At 41.3% G+C, this 23,191-nt stretch overlaps 1 protein-coding gene across 3 annotated transcripts in view; it reads right to left on the bottom strand.

Annotated features, from left to right (window-relative positions):
* The window catches only part of LOC124175190 (LIM/homeobox protein Lhx4), an 80,472-nt gene extending 57,806 nt beyond the window's left edge, over nucleotides 1-22,666 (bottom strand). For 2 of the 3 annotated variants that reach the window (XM_046555185.1, XM_046555186.1), the window contains exons 1-2: nucleotides 21,060-22,666; nucleotides 11,223-11,276 (exon numbers count right to left, since the gene is read on the bottom strand). In XM_046555185.1, the coding sequence (XP_046411141.1) occupies nucleotides 11,223-11,276; nucleotides 21,060-21,315 (310 nt within the window). In that variant the 5' untranslated portion in view covers nucleotides 21,316-22,666. The remainder of the gene's footprint in view (nucleotides 1-11,222; nucleotides 11,277-21,059) is intronic. The other variant, XM_046555187.1, reaches the window with a different exon arrangement.
* Between the last annotated feature and the right edge of the window lie 525 nt (nucleotides 22,667-23,191).

Genomic DNA, 23,191 nt, shown 5'->3' with positions numbered 1-23,191 from the left:
AGGTGCTTAAGCCGATGCAGACGTAAACGCTAGAGAGTAATATTTTCGTTGAAATGATATTTGAAGTCAACACTTTCAAGATGCTCTGTTTTCAACACAAGAGTTTCACGGTAGGAATCAATGTCTTACGTTTACGGTATCGTGGTGTTCTCTCTTCTTGCCTCAAAAATACATCAGCTGCGCATCCTTGAGCACTTCGTTTCCAAGACGGCTGAACTCAAGCTAGCGTGGAACCTGATCAATTGAGAATTCTCTGGAAACTGACGGTTTTTTTTTTTTTTTTAATAAACCACGTGACGTAATTATTATGAAGTAGCTGGTACATTCCGTGTATGGGCGATACACAGTAAAAGTAAAAAGTGGCAGTCGAGCTCGGGTTCGTGTTGATAAAACAGATGGCATATTTCGGTAAACTAAACGGTATTGATCCATTCGAGATGTTGGTGAATTTAGATTGAAATTATGTGAAACTGAGAAAAAAATTTCTAATTCTTTGGAAACGAATTAATTTCATTTTGGGATGTTAAAGTTTCGAATTAATCAAGCCTTTTTGGTAAACTAGAACAGTTAGAGTACCTATTTGATATTTTGAATATTTATCTTGTTGACATTACACACAAACGTCCTCGAAAATGTCGAGGTGAAAACAAAGCCAAACAAAAAATATATCTCGTCTAGTACTTGCCGTAGTGCATGTAATGGGTTCAATAAGTTCATGTAATTATCATTCAAAGTTTTCCTAGACTATTTTTTGACAATTTTAAATCAATTCGCAACCAAGTTATACATTTTTCGACAATCTAACGGGTATTCTTGAATAAATACTTCGGATATAGTCGACGGTTGACTCTGATTACTCGACTTCATTTTTCACCAACTATGAATCTATGTATTGCTTGGACGGTCACACGTCATCGGGAACAGTTGAAATTGTGCCAGGCAAGTCTTCGTGAATTCGCATATTATTCGAAGGGGGGTCTTGAGGTTTAAGGGCTGGAAAAAGCTGGGCGTATTCATACAGCGAGGTAAAGAACCGCCGATCCCCAGAGATCAGAACGTGGATTGCGGTGCCGTATGCAAGCGTGTGTAGCGTCATGCGTGTGCAAACACTTCTTTCGCATACCTAGATCCGCGTATTTGCACAATAAGAACGTCCGCTGTTTACGCAAGCACGGGCAAACCAACGGCGGTATTATTTGATCGCATTATTTCACCGCCTGAATTTAAACACGCCCTGTACTTGTAGTGTTTGCCTACCAAAAACAGAATCCAGCCTCTGATCTCTCCTGATAGAAATATGAAAGGATGAAATCTTTGAAGGCAAGGCTAGCTTGGGTTGGGTTACACTAAACTTATTCCGCTTCTGTTTGCACAGAAATGATGATGTGCCGCAATCCGCGGAGTATCGTTTTAAATATTCTTCAAATTTTTATGATTTCTCATTGCAGAAAATTATATCCGCTTCAACTCGGATGCACGTTCTATGTTACTTGTCGATTCTATTAATCCTGCAACGGTAACCTCATTTGTTTATTTTTTTTTGTTTGGACATTTCAGCAAGGGGTGGGGGGTCGAAAAAACGCCCCAATCTTGTAAATTCCATCTCTCGGGTACATCGTATCGTTAAGGGTGCAATAGAGTCTCATATTCTTCGTTTTTTCATAAAGAATCGCGTTGGCGAAAAAACATTCTCTGTAAGTTCCAAAAAAAAAGAAGTGGTCATAAACTGATGCGTCTCGAGTCAAAAATTTAAGCCGTTCTCCTGCGGTGAGAAATTTTGATTCGCGTAAGGTTTTTTTTTCGCAACCCCCCCTCCCTCCCTCCTCCCTCGCCCCTCGGCGTTACCAACGTATTTCGTAGCATTTTATGTTGAAATTATTTTGCCGCTGTGATTATGTGTCAAAAGAGTAAAGAGAATTCGCGAACATGCGATGATGTGAAAAAGAAAAAAATAAAAAAAAAAAAAATCAGAAAACTCCCTTGCATATTTTTGTACGAAAATTTCGCTGTTTTCTCCTTCGTAGCGATTGCAGATTCGGATAAGCAGGTGATCGATAAAAAATTACGCCTGCGTGTACGTAGTTACGCTGTCATGCCGCTACGTGAAGAACCCGCAAAATAAACTCATTTATTAACCACATTAGGCAGGCGAATACGAGCCTAACCAAACATTGACTATAGTCCAACCAGTTCATTTTGAGGCCCCTGTATACATGCATACGTCTGTAAGTATGCGTACGAATAATATGTGTAAGGTTGCGATGCGTATGTGTGTGTGTGTGTGTGTGTGTGTAGGAAGTCTGCCCAGCGTTCGCCATCTGGTCGTAACGGGGATAGCTGGGGTTTGGCTTCGCCACTAGCTGCTCGAAGGGTTAGTGAAAGTTGGAATGAAAACAGGGGTGTTTATCGGAGGGGACTAGGGCTATTAGCGATGGGATAAGTTTTTCTATTGTACTGATTTACGCGCATATAGGACGAGGTTTGCTGATCACGACGTTCGTTCTGTACGAATAACCGCGATGAAACGCCACGTTTTACCCGGGCATTGAAATTCTTCGGAGAACCTTTTACCGACAATTACGGCTTATGATTAACGATTTAGGAGATATTGTAACATCGTATGTTATAGTGTGTATTGTAATAGCGTATATGGAAATCGCATACGAATCGAAATTTTAATACCTCATCGTGTAACTGTAATTTGTAGGATTACCTGTAAACAAACAATTAAAATCCACATTGAACTTGGGGTTGAAATGTTTTCCAGTGTCTCAAAAGTATTGAATTGAATTTGTCTCAAAAGTTTATTTAGTGAAAACAGTTGATGGAAAAAGTCACGACGTTCATTCTCCAAGAAGTCGAGAATGTTGAAAATTGTGTTACTTAACTAATCGGTTTTTCCAAATAATATCAAATAATACTGCGACACTAATATAATAAATTAAAAAAACATTGTGCATATGATATTCAAAGTATTTACGGTTAATAATTACAGGAAATATTTATCCTGCATTCTGGATGAAGCCATCTTTACGCATCTCTAATTACCGTTGATTATTATGACCTGAGTTATGATTTTCTCGGTATTCCATCTTGCATCTCCTTCTTTACCATCGTCGCGCTTCCCTCTAGCGATATTCTACAAATTGGATAGCTGGAAGCCCGATAAATTTCTGTGCCGTTGTATAAGTAACTTTGTTGGGAAAACTAGATGTGATAAATTCATAAATTTCCTTTTTTTGCATGCTTTGGGAAGGTTGTCAAGAAATTGTGTTGATTCGATTTGATATTACGTGTTACGTATTGACGAATAAAGAGTGTCAAGGTTATTACCGACTGAAACTAGAATCTAAACATTGAACTTTGACAATCCCAGACCATCCACGATTTAGGTGTTCTATGTTATATGTACTGTTTTTGTAACCTCAAGAGTTAAGAGTCGTATTTTTCCTTAACTTCAAATGTTACTGTCCGTAAGTAGAAAGTAGAAATTTCTTGTCATGGTAAGCCCATTTCGTAAAAATAATTTGGATGCCAGCATGCTTTTTCTTTGATTTGTGGTGAAAAATACCACAATGAGAGAAATTTTTAGTTCCGGCTACCGCTCAAATTGTTACAATTGTTAAATTTTGTTACAAATTAGTAAAAGTGTAATATTGCTATATATAAAAATCCAAAAATACTGATTTAGTCATCTCCAATATGATAGAATAGTTGTTACAGTTTTGTTGAAATATTACGCACAGTTTAGGTAAGAGCTGCTTGATATAAATATAATAAGACCAATTGATATTAATATTTATAAAAAATCCGGAACAAATTTTAAAATTCTGTAAAGAACCGATAAAAAAGCATTTATTTCTTTAAGATCTGCATCGACAACACGATTTTGAGGATATCTGTAAATTCATTTTGACGCGAAAAAACGCACTTCTGCATCTGCATATTGACTTTCATTTCGATCACCGCACACCGCACAAATATTCAGAAAATCCGTATCGCACTAATCGAGACGTGATAGTTTTCGTAGCTATAACTGAAACGGGCTAGTTTTCGTGATTAAAGCGAAAACATGCTACATTTTTTAAGAGGCATCGAAATACTCGAACTGATTATAAACGCAAATACGTTAATTTTGGAGAAAATATTTCGAAAACAGCTAAAGAATGACATTAAAAATTTCCTTTCTACATTCCGCGTGTTATTCGTCTCGAAATAAGTACGAAAAATGTAAACCTCATCCGATAAAAGTAGCAAAATTTTATCGTTTCAGTAATCACCCAATTTCACTAAACGCAACGCGTTTAAGTATCCCAAATCCACGTTATACTAGCTCAAAATACAGATCATTCTAAATTCAGAGAGTTCATTCAAATGTTCGACACATTTTAATTAATTTTAACAAATGAACAAGCAAAAACGTGTCAGTGTCGCCCCGACGATTCCCACTCCACAAAACGACCTCCATCAACGCGTCCAATCCTCGACTACAAATTCATTTTGCAATGTCGTGCACCGTTGGAAGTGCAGGAGGACAGTCTTCACTCCTCATCGACGGGTGACGCGTGTCGTTCCAGCGCCTCGTGCCCGACAGGATGTCACGGTTTTGTCGCACTTAGCGCCTCTGAATAGAAATGGAGCCTCGTTCCCGTGCACCGGCACTGCCCACCACTGATACAGTAAAAGGAAAGGCGTTACTTGAACAGGATCAGGGTAGAAGTGCGGCGAAAACAGAACGCCTTGTAGCCGTAGTTCATGGGAAACAACTTTTCAACTCTTCACCGTTGTGTTGATGGGATTGTTTTTTTTTTTTTTTTTTTTCAACAGGAGTAAATTACTGATGTTCGGAGAATGAGAGAGAACAAGGTTCCTCTCGACCTGTTGAGAGAGGACCTGATCCGTGACAGGGGTCATGGCCGTTGGCCGATTTCCATTGTGGGGAAAATGGCGGGCCCCAATTTTATAACCATTCGCGCGAGAAGCATTTACGCGAGCCCCGCAGTTTTCCAGCTCTTTATGCGGGAGTGCCCATGACACAATGGGAACGCTCCCAATGAACTGGTTTTCATTCGGACTTCCATACATTTCTGCGCTCTATGGTCTCCGGGATCGCTGTCACTTATATATTACACCACGTCACGCATCGACTAACGCTTCTATGGAAAATCTATGACCCAGTTCCCATGCGGTACTTACGCGCTTAATCACCCGCTCGGCTCTGTTTACGCGCATCCTGTTCACCGCCTTTTCAAATTTTAGGAAAGTCATGTACACCCACTGGCCCGTTCAAACGTTCATTCTCGCACTCTCGTTTCAAGTAACTGCGAGCTTTACGCTGGCACACTGAACAGCGAGTGATAACTTTTTGATGCCGGTATTTCGTTCTTCTGTATTTATACTCGGAATACCGTATTTCCACGAGGTGTAAACGTTTTAGCCCACACACCTAGCTTAAGTACTCCAAGACCTCAAAGAACTTTGTGAGTTGTAAAAAGAGACTCTGAAAAACTTTAAACAGCTTCACCGTACTCCGAAAGACTTTGAATAATCTCACGTTACTTCATGTTGGTACATGGATCCAATGTTATATGAACCAGGAACTAGTTGTTGAGAAACGGCGAATCATTTCGAATGACTTTAAATGTCAAAGTGACCTGAGACCAATTTTAAAGTGCAGGTTAACGGTGTCGATATTTCATATTTGTCACCCCCAGTTACATCAATGTCACTATGTTAGAAATCACATGCATAGACCTTGCATCTAATGTCTGCTCTGAAATAAGGAATCATCGTAAGTTAACCTAAAGATAATCAACGTCGTTTGCAGACACTACTTGGAAGCATTTCTATAACAAAAGAAATCTGTTGAGATAATAACAACGCAACATTGCATTGGTCCGGAGTTGATATCGATTTGATGTATAAGGATTCCTCAAACTCACTTGGATTCCCATGAAGTGGTTTCAAGTTTTTGAGACTGTAGCGGTGAAAAAGTAGCTCATTCGTAATTCAAAAGTAAAAAACAAAGGGCAGAAATTACTGTGCGAACACTGTAGTCGAGTTTTTGGATGATTGCAGAAAGTACACTTGACATAACTTCAGCTTAGCTTTAGCACACCATACACAAAGAAAAAATACCTCTGGCGAGAAGGTATATAGATAACAATGCACACCTGAGTTGAAAATTGGCTGTAAAAGCGTGTAGCGTTTGATATCGATAAAGTAAAACGGCTTTCGCGGGATCCATTTTAAAAATTACCGGACGCGATTGTTCGGTAATAGCCGAAGAATCGATAAACCCCGAGGCTACGCAGCACCAACCGCCGTAAACACCTCGGCTCCATTAGGATAATGAACCGATCGGTTCCCCGTTTCGCCGATGGCGTCTGTGTCTTCGTTCCTGTTGCCGTTCGAGAAGGACGAAGTTGATCAGGCGAGATCGATCGGTTCGCAGGATGCGTTGGAGAGGCGGCAATCTGCGGGGACTGCGAAGATTGAAAACAGCACCGAAAGCAGCTGAGCCTCTGTACCTTGGTACAAAACGCTCTTTCATGTTCGGCTTCCCGTCGGACAATACTCGCGCTCTTGGGGCACACACACCCTCGTCAAAGGCAGTGCGGACTCCAAGCATAGGAGACGCACCATGCACACGACCCATGTGGTGCCAGGAGGAGCGAGCACCAGTTGTTGGGCCACACTCTGGGGCCACGTGTCAGCCACGCGAGCCACGTGGGCCACGTGTATCCTCTGACGAACGAATTGTTCATTCCCTGGATGAGGAAGGCCCCGAGGAAGACGTGACAAACTACCTACACCCTCGATCATCGGCCACGTTGTAAATTATTCGAATCTTTTAAGGGTTCGAGAATCGGGATTTGAAACAGGTTACACGGAGGGAAAGGATTATTTTGGTCAAGTGATGTTCGTTTGAGTAAATTTAATTCTATGGTCAAATGCGTTGAACATAATACTTGAGTAATTCAACAATATTCTTTTGTTGGACGAAATAGTTTTTGATATAAACCGAATTAAGCCTTTAGCTGCATTCGTCCTGGACCACTTTCAGCGCGCTGTGCGCGCATTTATCTATAGGTGCATATATGTTGATACGCGTAAGCGTTCGAGTCGAACGCACCCTTAGAATGATCGTGTTGGCTATCAATTTATTCAAGATAACACGGCGTCAATTCCTGGCAATAATGTGAATTTTTTATGAAGAAAATGTGTGATTGGGAGGACTAATAGTTTTTATTGTACGGACCGTAATCGTTTTGTTTCAATAATATGAAATTTTTGTATCAAAACAAATTGAGCTTGTTTTAATTCATATTCTGTTGAGTCAAGAGATCAATGGTTAAAACAGGTAATGAACTTTGTTGACATAAAAATTTTTAACATTTACTGAACATTGGAGTTATTTATGTGCACAAAATGTATTCTTCGAACGATATCATTAATAATTTTCTGTTGATTTAAAATTATGTGGTATTTACCCGATATTTAACGGGCTACACCCGAAAATTTATTGGTGCATATGTAAAGTATAAATTGAACTTGTGTCACGACGGTTTGTTTATATTTCGCCAACATCAATTTCGATGATTCGAAACTTGTTAATATGATTTCTTCGTGTGTAATAGGCCTGATGACAAATTTATCTTACGGTATCCGTATCTAACTTCATAGACGACACCCCGGTTTTATAAATATCTCTGAAGCTATTTCTGTGGCGAGAGAGTTCACCACCTAGTGGCCGTTTATAGTACTATTATACCGACATTTACGATGAATATATTTTGAAGGACCAAAAAATGCATTATTTTTTTTCCAAAATTTATATTTTGGAGTGAAATTTGAAACTTTTGGGGTAGGATAAAAATGTCGAAAATAGTGTTTCTTGAAAGTACTTGAGGATTACCTGAAATGAATTTCATATTTAGAAACATCAGATTTTTTTACGCAAATACACATTGAATCACTTTTGATCCGACGACAGCAAGACCTAATAATTCGAAGATAAAAGTTGTATTGAATTGAAAAACGTGTTGAAATTAGTCGACGTGTTTCTCCTAAACGGTAAGGTCTGAAGGTCTGAAAATTACAGCATTTTCGAATATTGCTCTACACTACTGTGTATACAAATTGCATGAAGATAAAAATTATGACCCTAAAAAGTTGGCTGATAGTTGATGGATCAGCCCATATACGCAAAGTACTTCATTGTACGAATTAAAACGTAAACAAAACTATTTTTTAACTCTGAAATTTTTGTTCAGCTAGGGCGGTAATATTTCTTCAATATTTTCATCATTCGATCTTTATCAGACGAAATGTTGCAGTTTTAGTTATTATAAATTTTGTATCACCTGTTTGTGCATACTGTTAGATATAGAAGCCTGTATTAAGTTGTTCATTTTCCCTGTTTCACAGCTTTGGATATTATTGAAATTTATCACAACAGTGAAAATTTTTTGAACCTCACAAAATGAATCTCACTTCTGTAAGTATCGAGTAATATCATAGTTTCAAACAAACGGACAATGAGACGTAATGTTTTGCTATGTAAAAATGCACATTTTTTTTGAAAAACCATCTTGATACAGGTAGTTGTAAGTATCATGGAATCGCGAATATAAAATTTTCAAAAGATTCGTTTATCAAGAATTCTAATATCATGTAATCGTTTACAAGAACATCGGATTGAAAAGGGCGTCATTTTACAAACGAGTGAATTCAAAAAGGGCCCGCATCTCTCGAGCGAGGTAAAAATAGGCCCTTGTGAAAACGAGTCTCTACCGGGGACTCTGAATGTGTGTAAAAGAGGATGAGGAGGGCCATTAGCTGTTTGAGCGTAGTCCGCTGGAGTACCTAATACGCTTTGACAAACAACTTGAAAGTAACTTTTGCCCGGTTGTCAGAGAGAGGTGCAATGCCGGGACAATCGCTTTGATTGTATAAATCCCGTCAGAGTGGTTCGTCGACAGCAGAAAGAGAGAGAGAGAGAGAGAGAGAAAGAGAGAGAGAGAGAGATGCCTGTATAGTTGTTGCACAGGGCTCAACTTGGACGGCATATGGGTTGCTGCTACCGGAACATATAATGCACCACCTCGACTTACACTTTGAGGACCTCTCAACGCCCTGAATAGACCCAGAGCACATCAATGTCCCCTATGATCTAGTCATGGATACGCCGTTTGAGCAACTCCGCTATCACATGTTCCCTGCTTCTCATTTTGGACAAGGCCTTGCTTCTGTTGCTGGATTAACCAGTTCGCCATAAACACTTTCGACTAGCGCACCGTGAACCTATTGTATGTTGGTATGAATCCGTTCTGATCTTTAAAGGGGTATGATCACCTTTTCACGTTATCATTTTTGAGTTATAAAATTTGAGTAGTGTAGCGGGTAGTGTAATCAAAAGATTGAGAAGGATTATACTGTTGATGCATACTAACTTTGTCTTCGTATTAAGTTTTGAAATTTTGAAAAAGTGTACGTAATTGTTTAACTTTGCGCTCATTTTAATTGGAAAGTTTTTCAAGAGTACGTTTCACACGATAATTTTAAAACTGGTACCATTTTGATTAAATTTAGGGCACATTTTAATCTAATACGTATGTTTTGTAAGACCCAAACTTTGTGAATTTTTGAAATTAAAGTCGTTCGACAACATTCGATAACATTACAAAAAATTTTACGGAAAAAAGGAAGCGGTAGAGTTTTTAGTTTTAATGACAACTACTAGGGTGCAGTTGGGTAAAAAATTTACGGTTTCTCGTTTCCAATAATTGACAGAGGCGATATAATGACGTGAAAGGTTCAGGCTAATCGGGAATTCTGTTACCTGCTGAAGTTATCGTAACTAGTAACAAATATGAACTGTTATTCAAATTTCGAAGCTTAAGCTAGATGTAAAATTAGCATCTTTAAACCATTTCATCGCTGGTTGTTTGCGAACCTTCCCGTATCAATAGTAGCCATCAAAATATAACTTAAAAGTCAAGCATTAAGGGTGACCACCCCTTGTAAAATCGTACAAACAGTACGATTTTGGCATTTAAAAAACTCAAGATTGAGTGATCGAAAAATAAAATATACTCCGGGTCTTTCATTCTGGCTGTTCGAGGTATTCAGTGGACAAGTCAGAAGGTGTGCGGCCATATGCCGGTAAGTTTATTACGTCAAGGTTTAACCGCCACTTAAACGTCCCAGATCAGGTTGCAAGGGGCGAATGAATCGGCTCAATTCCAAGCCGCGCACCTACAGGGGTCGTGCAAAATCGACTCGGGGTAAATTGTCTCAGCCACGATACGACGGAGTCCGCAAAATAGTATATTGTGTACCAAGGGCGTAAAGCGGGCTTTTTTAAGCCGAATACTGCGACCTCGCAAAGCTAAAAAGCCCGCTTAGCCCTTTTTGTTCACAATTTTAATCACATTACAGGTGCATAAGCATATCTTATCAATAGTTGACATTGATAATTTTCTTGAAAATATTGAAAAATATTGTAGCGAGTGTTTTAAATGTTTTTTTTTTTTTATTTATCCTCCGTAGCCGGTCTAAAACGGTTACTTAATCCCGCTTGATGGGTAAAAAAACATGAAAATCGTGCACTGCGACCAAATTTCTTTTCGCGACTGACTCCTCGATTCGGTCGATAACACAGGTATCTTCTAACCCAATGCGAGCGATCTTACGTTTTTCTGCGTCGAGTTTTTTGTGCCCAATACACTGGGACACGCAAGCCGCGTCTGTGGCGGATCGTATTACCTGCTTACTCGTAATAGCGCTGTAGGTGCCAGAGGTCGAAGTTGAGTTAGGTGAAAAGTTTTACGATCGCGCAGCTCGTAGCCGCGCATACTATGAGGATCGGATAACCTCTTGAGGAGGATAAAGTGCGCCGAAGACGAGAGCCGATCGACGGGCTGCTGTTCCGAGGTGCAACTCCACGCCTGCATTCATCGCTCGTGATTTTCTTCGCTCTATAAATACGCTACACTTTTGCATTCAAAATCCACAAAGCACCAACGAAAACGATCTTTAAAGGTCAAAAATCCTCTCGGGGATCTTAGTGACCGACGAAGTGCCAATGTTATAGGAAAAGTAGAACGAAAAAAAAGAAAAAAAATTTATAGAAGAAAAAGTAAAAGCACCATTTCAAAAATTCACCCTCAATAACGCATTGAAACAATGAAATAAATGAAAAATAAAATAAAACTCACTTTGCTCCTTGACCAGACAACAATGGCTTTTGGTAGTTTCGGATCGTTTATTCTCTAAAACAAAAGGAAAATATCGAAATTAAAATAAATAAAAGAAAATTCTGAATCGGACCGAAATGTGGTTTTAAGGTGGATGAAAATGTGTGGGTAAATGATGAACAGAATTAATAAACTTTTAACAACTTTTTTCGACTGTCAACTAATTTATGACGCGAAACGTTCGAGTCGGTCATTATATTTCGTCTCAAGGTCGGATTTTTACCATGTAACCTAAATCTACATGTTAAGTGATTTGCTTTTTGGGGGTTCAAACTTGTAAGCGACCTGACTGAATTGTTTTGTTAGTACTGGGAAATGGTGAGCCGAATTTCAATTTTACCAATCCATCTGCCGTTGAACAACTGCTTCTGAATATTCTGAAATGCTGCGTAAATGTACTGTGTAATTTATCAAGTGAGCGTGAACTGAATGCGGGAAACGATAGATATTGAAATGAACTGTTTCTGAAGTTTATATTTTAGATTGAAAAGAAGCTTGTCTTATTCTCTCAAATCCCAACATGTCAAATAACATAAATCATGAACTTTAGTCATCGAAAAATAGCGACGAAAAAAAAAATAAATAAAAGAACAATGATTTGTAAATGACGAATCGCATATTTAAGATAAAAATTAGCAGACAAAATTTTCAAATCTTCAATCAAGCCTCTTCGAGTCATTGTTTACCTTTAAGAAGTAAAGATTTTCTTCGTGACTTGCCTCTCTGCGTAAAGGAAACGACGTCAAGTTCGGTTTAGTTTACACGCACGTGCGATTAACGTATTCGAGTGTAACCGCTGATAAGATTACTGGTTTGGTTCCAGTTTCACACGATTTCAATTGAAAGAAATTTTGATCACAAACAACTAGCAGAATTCATGAACTCGTTAGTAAATTTTGTGTAAAACTTTCCATCTTTTTTCTTTCAATTTGCGCGTAAAACGTTATATACGAAAAAAATTCAACGAAATTTTTGGACCCGACGTCACCGCTATATTTGCATATTGCGCGAATCGTATTTTTGTCGATAAGATATATTGCGCTTTTATAAGCACTGCTCGGCTTTGCTTCGCTTTGACCTTCTCTGCGGCGAATCAGAAAAATTTACCACACGAGCTTTTTCACTGCCGTCGTTAAACTTTAGCAGCTCCAGAATCTTATCTTCCAGCTACAAGATTCTGTTTACAAACACAGAGTGAAAAGTTCAGGCGAATGGTCAAGGTCTCGGTGGCGAAGCGTGAACTGATTAAATCCGACGAAATGTTCGGTTTTTGATTCGCGAATAAAATATTCCGTAAATTTTTATATTCGAAAAACATAAAAACCACAGAGAGAAAGTAGGTTTGATTGAAATTTACTTAGATAATTCTCTCACACGATATAATTATCGTCATCGGTGAAAATTTCTCGTATTTCAACGATTTCGTCGATGGTGCAAAAAAATTATTTTGAGATACTGTAAAAAATTGATACCTGGGTGAGACAATTTCTAAGAATAAAGGTCGTAGTCGGCTGAATGACAGACTGACTCGATTGCCAGTTCGCTTGGGTTTCACAGTTCAACAATTTATAATTGCCGAATATAAGTCTTGGTTATCTCCCGCCCACGGAACGATACGAGAGTAATCAGAAATTTATTGGATTTTTTCAGCACAGATAAACAGAATTTATACTTCTTAAAGTAATTCCCCATCGAGGATTATCAGAAATTTAAAAATCTTGCATCATTAAATTTTATATTCCGTTACGTTTTTAAATTCAGTATTTAGAGAATCGAAATACAACAAATCTATGAAACTTACGGGAAAATTGCCGTATTCAAAATTATCATTTTACCGTCAGTGATTTTTTCCACAGCATTCTTCCACAATAATTGAACTTCTCAAATGTACCAACGATTTTTTTGGAATTCAACGATTAATCTCATTTGATTGGCTAGAAGAAAAAAGATAAAAAGAAACGTAGTTGTCAAAATATACGTTTAACAGTTCTTCGAGGTATTGAAATTACGTTAGTGTTTGTTGTGTGTCCTTTAAAAACCAATGAGTAATAATAAATCGAATAGTAGCAAGGTCAGTTAGCCGGCTAATAATTTTTTTTTTTTCGTCATATCTTGAAACAACGAGATTATAAGGTGATTAAATTTTTTCACGAATAACGTGTTTTTGGAACCTCTAAGGATTAAAAAGAATTCGAAACCCTGAAACGATCATTCAACGATGATTATACAAAGATTTAACGTTATTCACGACTCAGCCAGAACAATTACGATTATTATTAATTAACACGTGACTAATTTAGAAATGAAACCACTCCACAATAAATGCACCAAGATCGTAGAATGGAGGAAAGTTTCTAAAAACTAGGCAAAAGTTCGCATGCCACATCGGTTATAGAGCGACGTACCTCTGTTCTCCAAAAAATTTCTACTTTACCATGATGTTATTCTCATTGTTCAAACGCAGTTTAGTTCCCATCAAGGAGTCCTTAATCCCTGATTTTCGTCGACGAGGGGCTGTGCCTTCGGGGGCAGCGTACGCGCAACAGAAACACAGCCGATTAGATGCGTTCGGAAAGTACCCGGAGGCGGTGTGCACGTGTCCAGGTTGACGGGGCGCAAGTCGAGTGTGGGCACGAGTGCCAGTTCGACGGTCTAGATCCACGTCAAAATGCATACTCCGATACTCCGCCCCTGGCGAACCGAGTTTTCCCACGTCGAGAGCCGGGGAACCACTTGGAACCTTCGTAATATAGACGCTCTCCGACACCGCAAACCTCCGAACGAACATGTACACAATGGTAGACACCGAGTTGTCCTGGTCCTGTACCCACATCACTTCGGTGTTGCCCTTTCAGATTACCTTCCCTAATACGGATGTCACCTTACCGCGCATTCGGTAGTCGGACAATCGGATCAGTAAACTGTTTCGGCTTTAAAAGTCTGTCAGGCATTTAGTTTCAGTAGATAGAAATTGACGAAATAGAAAAATGAAAGAACGAATCGTTGCTTCAAAGTTACTTGGTTTGAGACAGTTTTGCTTGGACAGACCATCGGATGGATATTTGATTAGTCCAGTTACGACTACATGTACCTATTTCTTTGTTGGAAACATTTAAGGTTGAAACAATTTCGAAGAAGTTGATATACACTTTTTCATGTCTTCAAGATGGTTTACTGTAAGCTACTTCATGATATGGAGTTTCGAACACGCATAAGCTCACAAAAATCATTCAGTCCAGTCCAAAATAGTGTTCGGTTATATCGCGTCACCTTTCAGTTTTCCTTTCGATTCATATTCCATGTGAGCCCGAATTCGCCTCAAAAAGACAGCGATGACCGTGGACTTTAACGGAGGCTTCCATACCGTGAAAAAAAGAGTTTCGGACAAATACGAAAAATTCTCACGTGTATCCGATGCGTCGCATCCAGAAGAACATTCGTTAAAACAGTCTCGTCGATCATGTCTCAAGCTCTATCTGTCACGGCAGAGTGCAAACGGACGGTGGGGTTCAGGGGCTCTAGAAATGTGGTGTTATAAAAAATGCCAAGCTCCCACGAAAAAGGAAGCACGGAGAAAAAAGAACAGGCTGAATGGAAACAAACTCTCATATGACCAACGTGCCAGCCGACCAGGCCACGCTGCTTCTACATGGTAACTCGATCCACCACGGCGCGTGCCGCTGTGGCCACTGGGGTTTCCGCCCCTGAACCCGCAAGGGTCTTCCCCGTTTATGCAGTTAGTGCAACTACTATGTATACGTGTTATGCTCCACCGCCGGTACCATGGGGTTCTTTATGCAAGGGCGTTTTGCTACTGTTTTCAAAACATTATACATGTACGGACATATTTAGTTCCCGCCCCGGTTTCTCATGACGAGGGATATGCGAGTCTGGCTCGGCGATACAATTCAATTAATCTACATCAGCTAAAGATCCGAATCCGATCGAGAACAGAGATCTCCGGACAACCTTTAATGACTGACATTACGCTCGTCCTATCGCGTAGATCATGATTGTGAATTCTATAAACGAACGTTTCGAAACCAAAGGTTGTCTATAATACTTTCGAATATTTCTCTATTTGCAATTGTATGAAGCGTATATCCTAGAACTAAATTGCGCTGTACGTGCATATGAGTAACGCGTTTTGATATTAATTTAATTCCCTTAAGGTACAATGGATGATTGGGAGTCTATGTTGATCTTTTCCTCAGAATACCAGGTGGAAAGAACAGGGATTACACTCGGCTTGGTCAAAGCTTTCTTGGCGAATCACCCATTTTTTGGATAAGCATGATCGGTCCATGTAACCGGAAAACATGACTTAACCAAAGATTGTCTCGAGACGAGAAAACTTTACTCGAAAATTGATGGAGCAAGGAAACACTTCGTCCAACGATAGTGATTTTAATAGACTTCAATTTCAATTGGGTTTACCGAGTTTGTGTTCAAAAGCTAAGGAGTTATTATGTTGCATCGGATGATTTTCAAGTGACATCTAAAACTACGCGACAGTTCAAAATGTAACATTTCTGGTAACATTCGATGTAAAATTTATTCTACAACTAGGTTCGTGAATCATTTCGTAAAATTAACCATTCGATTTTTTCCGTGTGAACCGGCTAGTTGCTAAATTTCTCATTTTGACACAGTAATGGGATTTTCATTGAAAACTACTTGAATTGTAAAGAAAAACAATACCTGATGCAATATTTACTTATCATATTCAATATCTTCATTTGACTATTATTTCTCCTTCGAGTAGTATCGCGAATCATAATTGATCTAACGTCGAATTTGGATTCAACAAGTCAAGCACTCAGAGAAATCAAAGGTGATTAAAGTTGCAGAAGCCTCTCAGACGGCAAAATATAGACTAGAAAAAAATGTAAGTCAGCTCATGATCGTCGTCAGTTAGTCTGTCCGCATGTTCTTTTTCCTCAATATAATATTTGCGCAAGGTTTATCCGACGGAGCTGCAAGGCTTCTCAAGAAGGGTGAAGTGATATATTTCTAGCCGCAACTGGACAACTGATTCTCCATCGAGTCTTTCTACTTTATCAAACGCCAATAACGAACGTCCAACTGGTTCACAGTCGCGATGCTTCAGGAGGGATGCGGTTATTGAGGGAGAACAAAATCGTGAGTATCATCGGCTTGGGAGGAGGACCACGTCTCGGAGGAATCAGCTGGATGAGTACCAAGTTTTACTCACCCACCTTTAGTCCAATCGCCCGATGACCGGTGGAAAAATTGATCAAGCCGGCATTGTTCTTCAACTCTCATTCCTTTTTACCAATTGCCCGGTATCAGTTTTTCACCTCTCTCGGATTCAACGAGCGGAGAGTACCAGGGGATGAATAAAATGGCGCTTGGGTTAGCCGGAGCCGAAGGGGGGAACGAAGAATAGTCTATCTCCCTATTCTGTTGGTGGGTTCGCATACCTATACACGGATACTGGCTGAGGAGAAGAAAGCACGGGAGGCGGAGCTGGAACGAATAACAAGATCGAGAACTAGACCCTTGTCTCAGAGGAGCCTGCAAAAACCTTTGGGAGGAAAAGGATGAGGGAAATTTTCTATCCTGCATCTCCATATTTCACGGAAAACAAATTCTGGCTAGATAAGTCAGGTTAGGTTGCCTTGCGTTTTGTTTGACTGATCCTAAGGCTCAAATTACGTGTACACGGTACGCGAAACGAGATCATGGATTCAAAGTAGAATAAATCGAAAAATGTTGGTCTGGCCAAGTGTTCCGAGAAGTCGCACCGTCAAGATCAGTGAAATAATTGATTAAACCGATTCCCAAACATCGTGTATTAGTTATTCATCAAGAGGTCCTTTCTTCCGTCCATGTCATAAATGAAGCTAAAAATTGCTAAAAAAAAAAAAAAACAACAAAAAACTCCGTCAGATCGATTGAAGTCTGAAGGCATGAAAATCGAAACAACCACAAGTCCGATCTTTAGTTACGATCAGAAGTTCATCAGAAGAAGCGGTTCGTCAGCTGCGCCGTGAATCGCCTGCTCGTATTTTCTTGTTGGTTCTTCGATCTTCGAAACTGGTATGTGGGGTACCTTCGTCCGGAACCACGTCATATCGACGACACGCACTATCTGGCCTACCTACACCTACTCGAGTCATCGCGTCGCACCCGAAGCAATATAGCGTATTGATTGCCAGTCGGCTAGCCCTCCGAACACATTACATGATTAAACTCACCCCCGCTGCCGCAGGGCGGCGGTGAACCAGCCGGACGGATGGACGGCCTTGCAGCACTTACCTTATTAAAATATCCGTGCGCACCTAGCTCCAATTCCAACTCCGACTGTACGGTAGTTAGGTACAAGATAAAACTACCCTGCCCACTCGAGCTTGGAATTGGCTTCACCTCTGCAGAGGAACCTCGAAGCAACTGACCGTGGTCATCGTCTCGGAACTTTAACCCAATGATTTAGTGACCTATTGTGTATGTGGAGACCGAAAAGCTTGTTAGACCAATCGGGTCATTTGGTGGAAGCGAACTCTGCGACTAACGGATGTAGCTTTTGCGCCACCTGACTTCCCGCCAAAACATGACGGACATAACCTCTGATCAGCTTCAGTGACCGGCAAAATCTGAACTCTGAATATTTATTTGAATCAATGATCAAGTTCGAATCGACCTCAAGATCAGACGGGTGATTCAAAGAGAAAATTTGCAAAAAGCTAATACCTTGAGATTACTCTGTGCTAAAACGCACCGAAGAATTTCAAGTCGACGATAGTAATTAAGTGACGGTTTCGTTTGTTTTTAACCTTTAGACAACCTGGCTCCAAAGGAGCCGGCAGGTAACACAAAAATCCCACGGGACCATAAATCATACCTCTGAAAAATATCGAATTTCAAGGGAAAAATGCAAAATTTCCCCATCACTTTCTTGATCAAAAAGGAGAAAGTTTTTGATTATTCTCAACCCATAAACTTTTGCTTTCGAAAGAAATATGGTTCGAATCTCAAAGCGGATTGAAGGAGTTTGTCTATTCAATGAAACTTCTTGAGATTGCATATGGAGAAAATACGGTGAACTCGGTACAAGAAGCAAAGAATTTTGTGAATCCAAAATCGACTGAAATATTTAGTCGTTTGCAAGAAATCGTTTTCAGTGAAAGTTTTGTAAACATCGAATTGTCACGGATTTTGCCACCATAGAAACTTGAAAACATACCTTGGTAATGAATACTGCGATAACATAAGTAATAATCGCAATCACCGAAGTAAAACGAAAAGAAAAATAGCCATGAGGTAGAAATAAATAAAAAGGAGTGAACTTTCAATTGAGAATCACGACCTGCCTTAAACCATCCGCAAAGGATTTTACGAACTGCAGCGACAAGGGCGCATTCTCTATAGCGAATTCCAGCAGCATCGTGCTTTCCGCACGAAAGGTAGTTGTCAGTTGTCCGTTATTTTCGTGATTAAATGTAGTAGAAAATGAGATATGAGGAGTGCCGCTGAGTCGTCAGAATTTAGAATGAAGTACAAGAATTTTAGTGTAGAACGTAGCTAGGTAGATGCGCGGTGCAGTATTAAGCGGGTTGGAATTCGGGCGGACCAAACGACCCCTGCATATTTGAAACGCGCCCAACCTTGTTCCATTCTCTGAGATTGAGCCGAGATCCACGGGCGAACCTGGCGCGGAGATTAATAAGTAAGAAGCCTTCTCCAGCCTCCAGGTAACGAGAGGAGGAGGCCGCCACGACGTGGGCTATACTACGGCGATCACACCGAGACGTGAGAACTCGGCATTCCGGGCTGCCGTAGCGTATATTATTCAGGAGCCAGCTACAATCTGTTGCGTGCATTCTATTGCAGCGGAACAACCCGTGAGTAGATTTTCCAATCTTCATGCCGAGATAAATATACCTATTTTTTGTTGTGGGCGCAGTGTTAAAAACCCTGAGAGAATCGTTGGATTTCTCTGACAAGTATAATTTGGAAAGTCCTGAATAAAAAGTGAGGTCCAAGTTCATTTCATGGATTGTACTGAACTGGTGAACTCTACACTGAGGAAAATTTCATTTGTTACGGTAACTAGAAAAATTCAGTAAAATATGTGTCGTTAAAAATAACTGTTGAATATTGTTGGAATTAGGAAAAACGAGGTACGCCTAACCATTTTGCGTAAAAAATGAAAATAGTTAAGGACTTAGCGGTAACCGGAACTAAAAATTTCTCTCAGCGTACTGAATTCATGTCTATACGTTCTGGATTAATTCAAGCTTATTCGAAGCAATGACTTCCCAGCAGCTGATAAGCAACTAAAGATAATTGATTTTGTTTTGTGAAAATTTGTAGGTGAGCGAGTGCATTATTGCTCCAAATTTCCATGGATTTTAATCAGAACCGTTATGTGCTACAAATGTGTGAACCAGATGAACTGATTGCAATTCGAAATGGAGTCACTTTGTGGTTTCCATCGAATACAGTATAATTTAACACTCTCCTTTACATGGCAATGATCTTTGGAAATTTAACAACCATCCGTATGGAGCTACGCTTAGCAGCACTGCATGTCCGTCAGAACTTTGAAAGCACCGAAACGAAACGTTGAAATGTAATTTTGTGCGGATTCGCCGATGATTAGTTGCAGTTTATATTATGGAAAAGCTCGGAGAGTATAAAAATTTCGAAGATCTCAATAAAGATTTCATTTTATTCGGATTCCAGGGGTAAAATGTGGATCAACTGTTTAAATTGTAACAGTATTTGTGTCCCAACGAAGTGCTGTAAGATTTGATAATGGCTGTCTTTTTTCCCTGTCCGTCTATTCTACGGCCTTTATTGTCCATCGTCTCCTCAGAATGAAAAACAATTATTGACGTGTACCAGAATGCCATAGATATTTACTGTGATGGTAGTTTTTAATGTCTCGTAGCACTTTGAGCGCGCATTATTTTTAGGAAGTCGGCATTTGTATTGGGCATGAGTGAGTATTGGCTACTCGCTTAAACCGACAAACGAATTCTCAAGACGCCAATGATTGTAGCTGATTTTATTAACTTATCAGACACAAGCGCGCATCCGGTTAACTGATATTACACTCATCCTAGAACACGTATTCGACATCTGATTATTGGCATACGGTATAAAATAACTATGCTCACGATCGTCACATGTACAGTTTTGAAATTGTTCCTATTCTCTTTGAGCATGTTGTGCTAAAAATTGAAGATCACATGGTGGTCTACAACAGTTTATCATTGACCAATCTGCCAATAAAATTTTTTTTTTAATGATCAACTAAATGGTCCGATAGTACGTGAGAGACGACACTTTTCGTAATATGTACCGACTTATTTTATAATTCTCGTTTCTGGGTATCTGAAATGTACGAGCGACAAGTTGCTACAACATATTGTACACACAACCGTCGCGTTATAAATTGAACGGAATAGCCGCGGCGTCGGTGGCGAGTTACTTAGTGGCAAGTGTTATCTAATCGATTTCTCTGATCAAGAAGGCTTATCAAATAAAATAGCCACGGTAGTCGTGATCGTCGGAGCACCAACCTGAACCGATAAGCATCAAAAGACGATAGTGGCATCGAGAGGTTGAGCTTTCTTCCACCTTATCTCGAGAGGCTCGAACGGGAATACCCTTGCGCACTTGAGACGTAACATAACATACTTACGTTATGAGAACGGAACTTCTTATCACCGTCACTATCATAGATTTCCTGTCCAACCGTTAGGCGCGTTCGCGACGTTTGGTTCATAACCTAGATAAAACCGCCAGAGAAACCCGGGTGTTTCCTACCTTCGAGACTCTTGTTCCTAGCCAGAAGCGCCAGCAGGACGTCGGGGTTCGGTGGCGCGTCATTGAGGTCGTTAGCTTCGTGGTGAACCGTCGGCTGCAGGGTAGATCCGATCGGAGCAACGCTGCTCAGCGGGGGCCTCGGCATCATCGGCACTTGGCCCGAACCTAGGACCGGAAGCTGAAGGCCACCGACGACGGGGTGAAGCGGTGCGTGGCTAACGGTGCCTTGTGGGACCTGCTGGACCGCCGCGGACATCGAGAGGTCGACACCGCCAAGGAGGACCGGCCTGCACCCGCCGCTTCCAACGCTGCTTGGCACCGCCGGGAGGATTCCGCCGCCTCCCGGCAGCGGGGCGTATGGCAGGTACAGCTCCAGTCTAGACGATGATCTTCCCGCAGAATCCGAACGGTCGGAAGGTCTTGGAGGATGCTCCGAATCCTGTGAGGGTGACCGGTGGTCAATGGTGTGATTCTCTGGTTCGCCGACGCGATAAGATCGCCGAGAAAAGGAGTTCCCTGGGGGCGGTGATGATGGCTTTGGTTTCAATTATTCCGGGTACCGACAGTTGGGGGTTTGATGTCATCGATGAACTCGGAAACTAACGACGCAGTTACGGATGCGGTAATATTAGACTTGGTAATAAAATCGAGGTACTGTTCACACGCTTCACGGTCGTTTTCCTGCACTCGATAGCGAGGAAAGCAACGTTCTCTCAGTCTCGTATAATCCAGCGGCAGATTTCGACCCTCTGCACTTTGATAGAACACTACGCAGTCCAGTGCATCGTCTAGCGCAGGAATCGGATCGCAGGCTTTTGCGAAGACTGTCACCAAGCGTATGACGATATGATCCCGAGGACCGATTCCACTCAGGCAACGAGACTCCGGGTCAACCGTGACCTCCGTGAACCGAGGAATTTTTTCTTCAAAATGAGGAGGTGGATGGGTTTTAACCAGTCGATGTACCTAGCAACCGAGGACGCGATCACCCGGATAGTAGATGTAATTGTCAAAGTGTTCGTGGGGTGGCGGATGGTTGGCAGGGGTCGACGCGCCGAAGACTAGAACCCGGAAGTACCAGTCAGGGAGAGTCGATACCAGGATGGAGAACATTGTTCCTGAGGTTTTCAAAGCTCGGCGAAATCTGTCCTGCAAGTTCCGAACATGACGGGCGGATGTGGACGGGTTTATTACGGTGTTTCTGATACGCTGCACTGGGGAAACGACACTGGAAACCAGTAGCACTTCACGCACGAAGCACACCTCGCCCTGAAACAGGGTCGCGTCCGAGCGGGCTGAGAGCCGGCCACACACTCGAATCTGGTCAGCGGCGACGACGATCCGGAGGTTCGAGAGCGGGCCGCTTATCGCCGGGCGAGCGATCGGGGCTTTATCTCGACCATGACCTTGGGCACCGCGTTCCGCACCGACTTTCGAGGCCTCTTCTGCTCCCGGAGAAGCGGCTCGTGATCGTATCCGATTCAAAGGACTGACCGACGCGCGATTCGATTACCGGATGTTCGGCTCTCGAGGACGGACACTGGAGGCCCGTTCAGGATGGACCCGGGGCGTTGCGGGGCGTCGCGACGCGGCCGAGTGGGTGTGGAGTTATGGAACCCCGGTTACGGCGATCCCGCCGACTCGGAACACCCGCTCATCGAGCACAACCATCCAAAGCCGAGTTCCACGTACCACGTGACACGCCTGCGCCAAGACGCGGCGCTTCGCGGAGCTTGCAGCGCCCATCGCGGCGGCAACGCCGCAAGCGGCCGCCATATGCCCGATTCTCTATCTGCACGATCAAAAATCCTACGAGCTACTTGCGCCTGTAAAACGAGCTCGCGACAAGCTTTTATCAACGTGCGTATACCGCGTCTTTATGAACTTTTGCTGGTTCTTTTAGGAAAAAAGTATGCCGTTAGAATATGCGAATTGCGTGAAACTGGATACGTCGAGACTTACTACCACTATTTTTATCATTGTTGCTCGTTTCGCGTGCTTGGACTCGGACGTTGAATTATCGTTGGATTATCGATGACGGCAGCTGAGATCAATTAATCAGATGGATGATCCTACAGTTTATAGAATTACGTATTATGATAGGCTGGCGGCTTATGTAGACTGAGATTGAC

This window comes from Neodiprion fabricii, chromosome 2, assembly GCF_021155785.1.
Source record: "Neodiprion fabricii isolate iyNeoFabr1 chromosome 2, iyNeoFabr1.1, whole genome shotgun sequence".
In the NCBI taxonomy this organism is placed as follows: domain Eukaryota; kingdom Metazoa; phylum Arthropoda; class Insecta; order Hymenoptera; family Diprionidae; genus Neodiprion; species Neodiprion fabricii.
This window is presented reverse-complemented; position numbering and strand designations above follow the sequence as displayed.